Source organism: Melospiza melodia, chromosome 8, assembly GCF_035770615.1.
Source record: "Melospiza melodia melodia isolate bMelMel2 chromosome 8, bMelMel2.pri, whole genome shotgun sequence".
NCBI classification, from domain to species: domain Eukaryota; kingdom Metazoa; phylum Chordata; class Aves; order Passeriformes; family Passerellidae; genus Melospiza; species Melospiza melodia.
Window position 1 is genome coordinate 15,318,452 of NC_086201.1, and position 9,368 is coordinate 15,327,819.

Below are 9,368 nucleotides of genomic sequence, written 5' to 3' on the forward strand. Positions count from 1 at the left end.
AGTAGATGGCATCCAGTTAAGTGAAATAATTTATATAATTAAAGACATCTTCATACAAAACCCCTGGCTTGGCCCCTGGATGGTGAGGGCAAAGCAGGGCAGGCTGGAAAAATTACAAAGCACGCACTGGAGAAGGGTGGTGAAACCATGTCCCTCGTCCCTCTGTACACAGGGCGCAGGGCAGCGCCGGGACGCCATCCCTTGACACAGTTCTAGCGATCGGGCCGCTGGACGCAGAACACTTTGGCTTGGTGGTCGCCAGAGGTGGTCACCACAATGGAGGCATCCCTGCAGGGAGACAGGGCTCAGAGGTGGGCTGGGAGCTTCCAGTATCCCTGACCATCACCCTCAGCCCAGCTCTGAAGTGCTGCGCTCCCCTTTGAGACCCTGAAGTGTCAGCATGGACCTAGGTTTGTCCCCCACCTTGGGACCAGATCACAAGGGCACTCAAGAGGCAGCTTGTGATTTCAGCTCCTAGGCTGGAGGCCCCTGCTACCACTGCTCCCCCCACCAGCAGGGAAGGGGTCTGGGGGTGCCTGCTCACTTGTTGACGGCGAAGTCGAGGATTTCAGCAGAGTGCCCTCGGTACTCGCTGATCATCTTCCCCGAGCGGGCGTCCCAGAGCCGCACGGCCCCGTCCAGGCTGCAGGTGTACACCACGGCCGAGCTCTCCTCCCACAGCAGCTGCACGATCCCTGACTGGGACAGGGGGAGACCGCAGTGGGGACCTCCAGCAAGGCTTAGCTCCCCCCATGTACCCCCACCCCCTCATGGTGTCTGCCATCCCCCCAGGAGAGCCAGACCCCAGAGCCAAGCACATCCGCTTTGCAGAGACTGCGGCTGCCCTCTGGGGAAGCCCAAGGCTAAGGGAGAAGTACAAATTGGGAACTGGCCCTTGGGCTCCAAGGGAGATCTCCAAAACGCCCAAACCCACCTCCCAGGCTTGGGTGGGGAGGGAGGGCAGTACCTCATGTTGGCACTTATGCCTCAGGCTCTGTGTGGAGAGGTCGTAAATAGCCAGAGTGCCATCAAGATAGCCCACAGCAGCCAATGGCATCCTACAGACAGGGGAAGAGGCATTACATGGGACATGGGGAAGCAGGGATGCAAACACATAAAGGCTCCAGGTAAAAGGCAAACCCTGTGCTGAAGGCTACAATGTATGGAGAGGATGAGGGACAACCTGATGGCTGGAGCCATCAAACACCCCACTTGGGAAACCCAACAGTACAGCAAGTCAGCAATCAGCCCATGGTTTGTGAAGATGACAATGTCCTAGCAAGAAAACAGCTGTCTGCAGAGTATCCCAGCCAAGCACTGGTCCATCAGGCTAGCCCAGAATCCCAACAGTTGCAGGGAGGACTGAGCAGCTGGTGTCCCTTGGCCTCGTACCAAAGGGATCTGGCATCTCCACACTCAGCTGGGGAGGATGGAGACAAGAGAAATGCAGCAGACTGAGCTCAAGGGATGCAAATGGATCTGTATGACAAGCCCTGTAAGATGTAGCAATGAATAGGGGCTGTCCCAACACTCACACATTACAGAAGCCCAGCGACTCCACTGAGTTGGACTCTGCCTCCTCGCCCTCACTGATGGGTGCCTTGGGGGTCACGCTCTCCATCTTGAACACGCACACCACCTGGGTAGAGGGAGGGTGGCTATACCCCAAGGGAAGGAGACCCAGATGCACAAAGGTCCCGTTCGTACTCGATACCGAGTCTGCGCCTTCATTAGAACAAGGCGCGGCCCCAAATCCTCAGCTCCCGGGAGCAAACAAGACGGAACTTCCTTCCAGGAGCCGGGCGGGACCACCCAGCCCGCCCTCACCCGCAGCACGAGGGCGCCGCCTGCCGGCTGCCAATGGCCGCACACCGGCCCCGCATGTGAGGGGTCCCCAGCGCTCTTGGCTCTGCCCCGGCCCAGGACAGGGGACTGGGGGGGTCCCCAGCGCTCCCGGCACTGCCCCCGGCCTAGGACACGGGACTTGGGGGGTCCCCAGCGCTCCTGGCTCTGCCCAGCCCCCACAGACGCACCTTGCCCGTGGCAGAGTTGATCAGCTTGGCGTGACAGTCAACAGAGCCCGTCATGATCAAACTGCCATCCTGGTTGCTGGCCACACACGTCAAGGGGTCCTGATGGCCATCCTGGCCTGGGGGGTGAGTGGCAGGTATGAGCTTTATATGCCCTCCCCACAGAGCCCCAGTGAGCCTTGAAACACCATCCTGCAGCCTCCACCCTGCCTGGCTCTGCAGGACCCCCACAAGCAACAGCCACCACTGTGACAGAGAAACCCTGTGCCAGGCTCTCTCCTGCCCTCACAGGATGCCTCCTCCCCACTCAGGCAGAAGTCAGAGCCCACTAGAATGGGCTGTTTGCCCACTGGGGAGCAGCCCAGGTGAGAAACCTCTCCCTTCTTCCTTACCTTTCAGGACATGCAGTGAGGTTCCCTGCTTTAGGTCCCAGATGCGCATGGTCCCATCCTCATACCCCACCACTGCTCGCTTCCCTGGGTAAGGCAGAAATAGCAGAGACAGAGAGCAAATAGAGCCAGAGATAGCAAATAGGGCCCCCATCCCCTGCCTCCCATTCAGCACAGCCTGGGAGAAGCAGGAGGGCAGATGGCCCACACAGAGCTGGTGACATTTCACACTCCAGAGAGGCCCTGTGCCTCACCATCAGGCAGGATCCTGCCACATGTGGCTGGGCATGCTGGACCCTGAAAGGTCTTGCAGTCCCCACTGGGAATCTTCCACATCCAGGTGTTGCCATCAGCTGTACCAGCCAGAAGCACATGGGCTTGAGGATGCCACTCCATCCACTGGGCAGAGAGAGGGACAGGCAGTGTCACCCAATGCTGCCACCCCACCTGCTAGCTGGGAAACCCTTCACAGCACCACTCACCTCCAAATCCCCCACCTCAAAGGACCACACCTCCTCCTTGGCATCCACCCGCCACACTTTGATAAGCCCAGACATGTCACCTGTGGCCACGAACACAGAGTCGTGACTGAAGCCGGCACAGGTGACCGAGTCCTTGTGTCCTGTGAACATCAGGGGACAGAGACTGCTCAGGCCAAGCCATGGAAGATGGCCAGGAGCACAGCATCAGCTGGAGGGAAATGTGTGCAGATAGGCACTGCTGAGAGGGGACACAGCTGCTCACTGCACCTCACCTGAGCACTCAAAGAGGAGCTCCCCGTCACTCACGCGCCACACGAAGGCCTTGTCATCCTCTCCGCCTGTCACTGCCAGCGTGTTGGTCTTGGGGTCAAGGCTCACACAGAAGACAGAATCTTCACAAAAGAGCAGAGAGAGGCTGCATGGCTATGGTGTTGATCCCACCTCACCTGACGTTCCCAGGGGATCCAAACCCCGTGCAGCACTGGGCCTGGGTGGGATGTCAGCAAGCTGAACTCTCAACCCATCCCAGTGGGAACCAGTTCTTCACGTGGGAGAGGAGGGGCACAGGCTTTCTGCTGAGCTTAGGGCCAGCTGCTAATGGAATGGGAGGCCCAAAGGGCTCTTCTGCCAGAGCACAAGGCAGAAACAAGCCCAGGGCAGCTCTGAGTGCCAAGAAGGCTGGGAGACAGCAACCGAGCAAGGCACTCTGCACCCCTGAACTCTGGGGAAAGCCAAGACGAGACCAGGTCCCGAGGAGGGTCCCAGCTGCTTCTGCCCGTGCCCAGCACTCACCGGAGTGGAGGGAGAACGTGACCTCGCTGTCGTCCTGTGCCTCCATGCCGTCCTCCACCCCCTCGTCATCCTCCGACTCCCAAGCCTCCCCATCGGGCTCTTCTGCCCCCTCGTCCTCAAAGTCCACGTCCTCCATCTCCTCGGCCAGGTCATCTGCAGAGGGCGAGGGTCAGGGCGGGGCTCGCGGCCTGCCCGGCTCGGCGGTCAGCGGGGTGGCTGCGGGCCGGGGAGCGGGGGATGCGCGATGCCGCCGGGGCCGCGAGCCCCAGGGCAGGGAAACCGCAGAGGAACGGGACGCGACACGGGGAGAGGCCGCGGGCCGGGGGGATGCCCCGGCCGGGCCTGGCACTGGGGTGGGGCCGCAGCGCTCCCGGTGCCCCGGCGGGAGGCCGGACCCCCACAGGCCCTGCCCGGTGCGTAGCGCAGGCGCCCCGTCTCACCCGGCCCGGGCGGGCCCAGCTCCACCACCTCGATGATCTCCTCGTCGCCGTGCAGGTCCAGCGCCGCCGGGTCCTCCCCGGGCTCCATGCCGACCCACCCCGCCGCCGCTGCCGCCGCTTCCGCCGCGCGCCCCGCCCCGCCCCGGCCGGTCCCCGCCCGCCGCAGCCAACCACGGCCCGAGCCCGCGCGCGGATCCCGCCCTTTCCGCCGGGAGCGCGGGCCAGCCCCGCCCTGCGCGGTGCGTTCTGGGAGATGTAGTTTTCTGCGCACGGACCTTGCGGCGCAGCCCGCTGACAGTCCCGGAGTGGCGAAACTGCAGCTCCCGGCATGCAGCGGAGCCGCTGGTGCACACCGGCACCATGGCGGCGGCGCGAGGCGGATTGCGGGGTAACGGCGGGCGGGCGAGCGAGTGGGCAGGAGCAGGGGGCAACCCCGGGGCGGGGGCACTGGGACCGTTCCGCCACCTCCCTCACGGCACCGCTCCGCGGCTTTCGGCACAAGCGCCCCGAGACGGACGCACCCCCGCCCCGCCCTGCCCCGCCGAGGAGAGGGCGTAGGGCCGCGCCCCTCTTGTGTTGGTCACGCCCCCGGCGCAGGGCCCGTCTTCGAGCGCCCCCTGGCGGAAGGGCAGGGCCTATGGCAGGGGGAGGCAAATGGGGACGGACAGGGAAGAGGGCAGGGATAAGGACAGGGAAGAGAGCCGGGGTAAGGACAGGGATGAGGACAGGGACAGGAGCTTCAGGCTGGGCCCCCCACACTCTACCCCATGGCTGCCCCTCCCTAATGCTTCTCTCCCCGCAGGACTGCTGGTGGCAGCCAAAGCTCCAGGCACGGGCTGGGGGCGGCCGGACGCCCGGGGCACACGGCTCTTTGGGCAGAGCTGCCCCCGGCCCGCGGGACAAGGGGCCGGTCAGGAGCCAGTCAGGAGCGGGGGGCTGCCCGAGGGCGTGGAGTACATCCCCACACGCAAGAAGGGCAAGAACCCGATGAAGCCGGTGGGGGTGGCCTGGTGAGTGGCTCACTGGTGGGACAGGTCGGTACTGGGAGGGCCAGGGTGGAACAGGGGGCTTGGGGGTCTGTACAGGGCGCTGTCCATGCAGCCCCAGCGTGGCACAGCACCCTTGCTGCCCCACCCACTCTCTCCATCTCCTTGACTGCTGGGTGTCCTGCAGGGCCATTGGGTTGCCTTCCGGCATCATCCTCTTCCTCCTGACCAAGCGGCAAGTGGACAAAAACCGCCTTGAGCAGCAAAAAGCCCGCCGAGCAATGATGGAAGCCAACCAGGGCGAGTACGATTCAGAGAGATACGGCAGGATGGCCAGGGGGGCATAGCCATGCTGCTGGCCATCTGGTGACACCAGCCCATGAACACATGACAGTGGCATCTGCCCTGCCTGTCCAGACCATGATGTGGTTGTGGAGCTGAATAGGAACAAATAAAGTGAAACAGCTCAGTGCCACTGTGGTCGCTCCCTCAATGCCCAGCCCCAGACTCTGCCTGCCTCAGCAGTGGGGGCCCCAGCTGTTGTGCAGCTGGGCTTCTGCCCACATCAGCAGGGGCTACAGGCAGGGGAGGGAGGCCAGCATTGGAGCAGTGTGACCTTGGCTTTCCCTTCCCAAATCAGTGTTTGTGCTGCACCAGGCCGCAGCCCCCACTGAGTCTGCCCACAGGTTTTCTGAGGGAGTTGCCACACGAGTAAGACTGGGACTGTCTGGAAAACTGAAGTGTTTTATTTAGCAAGTGCAACTTTGCCCACATCCGTGGCTGCAGGGCCTCTGCAATGTGAGCTCTGCCACAGAGGTCCCAGCTGCCCCCTGCCCACACCGGGCACAGCCACAGCCCAGGGAGGGGGCATGGCCAGAGCCACATTTAAGGCACAGAGTGAATGGCACCAACTGTTCTCTGCCAAAACATCCCAACATGACCCCAGCAGCCACTGCCAGCTCCCTGTGCCCAGGCAGGGCTGTGACATTCCGCTGCCAGCCCAATGCCATTGGCACAGCCTCCCTAAGCGGTGCCAGGGCTGGGCTAAACTGCCTAAACGCTGGCAACCAGTCCCCCCACTGCCCTCAGAGCTTGTTGGGGGATGATCAAGGGAAGCCCTGTCCTTAGCAGCCTACAGGTAGGAATGCCAAAGCATAAGAGTCACAGTAAGCAGACTATCCTGTACAGAGACCAGAGGAGGGGTGGGGGCAGCTGGAGAGGGACGGGAGGGGTCCCAGGGCTAATCCCGGCCCACTATCTGCAGGAGGAAGGTGAAGATGTAGATGATGTCAGTGTAGATGGTGAGGGCACCGTAGATATACTCTTCGGGGCTCAGCGTGTTCTTCCTGTTTCCCAGCACGAGTTGGGTGTCATAGGCAAGGAACTGCAGGGACAGAGGGTGTCAGGCAAGGAGCAGGGGGAATTCCTCCCTCCCCAGTGCCCGCCCCACTCACCAGTGTGAAGGCGATGGCCCCGATGGCCGCGTACAGCATGTGGAGCCAGGGCACCTGCACGGGAAGGGAGCACAGCACGGTGAGCCGGGCGCAGGCAGGCAGCAGGCGAGGCAGGGCATGTCCTGCCTCCTCCCGGCTCCCGAGGGGCTGCTGCCGATGCTGACACACCCTCTCCCTGCAGGCAGGCTGCCTTCCACACCCTGCTTCCAGCAGAGGGACCACCCAAACCCCCCGCCGGCCCCAGCCCTGGGGACAGCCAACCGGGAACACCCAGGCTCCCCACAGCCCCTCTCTCCTTCCCACTCACGTATTTGAAGGAGAGGACGATGGCAGTGATGATCCCGGTCACCATGACCACGATGCCCAGCACGCAGAACAGCCCCGGACACGATGTAAAATCAACCTGATATGGATGGGGGACACACAAATGTCACAGGAGAGCCCAGGGTGTCCCCACTGACCAGCTCCCCACACCTGGCCCATAGAGGGCAGGGGGCATCCTTCTCCTTGCCTTGGTCTGGAAGCAGAAGATGGTCACAACGATGGCCACAATGGCGGTGATGAGCATGGCAATCAGGACAGCTTTCGTGTTGTACATGCTACAGACAAAGAAAATCACCTCCACATCAGTATCCTCCTGCCAGAGGGGTGCTGGAGACCCTCCCTCACAGCCCCAGTCCTGGACAGGAACTCTGCAGTCCCTGAGCCCAAGGGACTGGAGCATTCCCTGGCTCCTGGCAGCCTCTCAGCTGAGCTGGCTGCAGAGTGGGGGACGGAAGGGACCCCAGATCTATAACCACAGGGTCCCCAGGGCATACCTGGCAATGGTGCCCGTCATCAGCCCCATGGCCAGCGTCTGTGGGAGAGAAGGGTGAGCTCAGTAGGCTGCTCACCTGCCCACATGTCCTCCTGTCCCTCCCAGCACACCCAGGGGGAGCTGGGGTGCCACGGGGGCACCACCAGGACCCCCTGCCAGTCCCAGCCCACTCACAAAGATGCTCAGCAGGATAATATTCCAGGGGAAGCGTCTCCTGAGAACGAAACAGGAGAGAGGTAAGTTAGTGACATCAACCATGTCGTGTCCCCCTACTCCCCACCACCCAGGGCCAGCCCCAGCAGGAACCTATCTTGACGTTCTGGAGACACCCCCCAAACCCACACACCCACCCTGGGGGCCCTAGGGACTCACCGGGGACCCTGGCAGCAGGCCAGCACCAGGTAGGTCACCAGGAACACAGCACTGCAAGGAGAGACAGCAGGTGTGAGCCCCACAGATCCCACAGGATCAGCCTGGGAGGCTCTGGCTGTGGGGGCACGAGCTGGGGGGACACGAGCTAGCAGAGCCCTACTCACTATGAGGCGTAGTAGATGGCAACATTCCTCTGGACGAAGGAGCGGACAGGGTGGCTGTGGGACAGCAGGGACAACGTGAGAGAGAGGAGACAGCAGCTACTGTCCCTCTGAACAACCCCCCCGAGGAACTCAAGCTCCTCTTTTTCAGGAGGAACCCTCTACTCACACAAAGGTGAACACAGAGATGATTCCCACTGTCACCAGGAGCTGCAAGGAGATGATGGCATAGACCTGCAAGAGACAGGGGGGTCAGCACTCAGCCCCCCACCCTGACAGGTGCCCCTGGCCCCTTGGGACTCACCTTGCGGATGAAGGCGTGCCGGACTTTCCTATCCTCCCAGTCAACTGATTCGAAGGCAGATCCATCCCCGAGGCCACTGTCACCTGCGGGGGACAGCCCTCAGCACCAGGGTCAGCATGCAGCCCCTCACAGCACCCCTGTTTCTAGTACCCTCCCCCAAATAAAGCAAGGTGCCCCACTTACCGAACCGCATGGGCATGGACGGCATGGCCATGCCGGGATGAGGGTACCCCCCTGACGCTGGGTACCCCCCTGGCTGCGGGTACCCCGGCCCCGCAGGGTACCCCCCAGGCTGCGGGTACCCCCCGCCATAGTGGGGCGGCTGGGGGTACCCGCCGGGGGGCGGGGGGTAGAGGGGGTTCTTGTCATCGTAGAGCGGGGGGGCGCTGGGACGCGACATGCCGGCTCCCTGCACCTCCCACGGGCACCTGCAGGGGACAGAAGGCGCGGGGGCTTCAGCACAGCTCACCTGGGCAGCACCTGTTCGGTGAGTGCAGCCGCAGGGACAGGGACAGAGGGGATCGTGCAGCCACAAATCCTCCCCCTCCCACTTTAATAGCGGCTCCTAATGAGTAAGGGCAAGGTGGCCTCAATGCCAGCAGGTCAATAAGAGACCAGGGATATCCCTTGGCTGGGGCCACCCGCATTCCTGTGCCCTGAGTCCCCGGCACCCGCGTCAGTGGCCGGCCGCGGGCAGGGCACAGCCACGCGCTGACTCAGGCTGTGCCGGGCCGTGACCTTTCCACAGGGACCTGACCCCTCTGGCCGTGACCTTTCCACAGGGACCTGACTTCTCCTGTCTTTGAAGCCTTCCCCTGAGATTGCCAGGGAGGAAGGAGCAGCACCCCTGGCTGGTCTGTGGCTCCTGGTGGCACCACACTGAGGACAAATGGCATCACCCTGCCAACTGCCTGGGATGGAAACACGGGCTCTGATCGTCATCACAGCCACGCAGATCCCACTGCCACTCCCATTTCAGGGGTGTCCCCCACCCAACAGCCGCATGCGTCACACAGGGGCTCCAGAACTCCTGAGTCCCTTATAAGGGGATGCGACACCCACATCCCCTCTACAGGAGATGGACTCTACCGCGGGCAGCAGACCTGGGACCCCCCTGGGGCTGAGCTCCCCTCCCCAGCCA

At 62.8% G+C, this 9,368-nt stretch overlaps 2 protein-coding genes across 2 annotated transcripts; both read right to left on the minus strand.

Annotated features, from left to right (window-relative positions):
• Positions 1-16: 16 nt before the first annotated feature.
• On the minus strand, positions 17-4,259 carry AAMP (angio associated migratory cell protein). Its single transcript, XM_063161876.1, has 11 exons — positions 4,134-4,259; positions 3,694-3,846; positions 3,174-3,293; positions 2,902-3,041; positions 2,674-2,818; positions 2,423-2,506; positions 2,034-2,149; positions 1,536-1,639; positions 968-1,058; positions 545-699; positions 17-288 (listed from the first exon to the last, which is right to left on the minus strand). The coding sequence occupies exons 1-11, from the start codon at positions 4,219-4,221 to the stop codon at positions 213-215; spliced, it is 1,272 nt and encodes a 423-aa protein (XP_063017946.1). The 5' UTR covers positions 4,222-4,259; the 3' UTR covers positions 17-212.
• A 1,588-nt stretch (positions 4,260-5,847) lies between these two features.
• Positions 5,848-8,642, minus strand: TMBIM1 (transmembrane BAX inhibitor motif containing 1). Its single transcript, XM_063161880.1, has 11 exons — positions 8,411-8,642; positions 8,228-8,310; positions 8,093-8,157; positions 7,927-7,980; positions 7,763-7,813; positions 7,565-7,604; positions 7,392-7,429; positions 7,085-7,172; positions 6,881-6,976; positions 6,574-6,627; positions 5,848-6,503 (listed from the first exon to the last, which is right to left on the minus strand). Exons 1-11 carry the CDS (start codon positions 8,625-8,627, stop codon positions 6,360-6,362), a joined length of 930 nt encoding a protein of 309 aa, XP_063017950.1. The 5' UTR covers positions 8,628-8,642; the 3' UTR covers positions 5,848-6,359.
• Between the last annotated feature and the right edge of the window lie 726 nt (positions 8,643-9,368).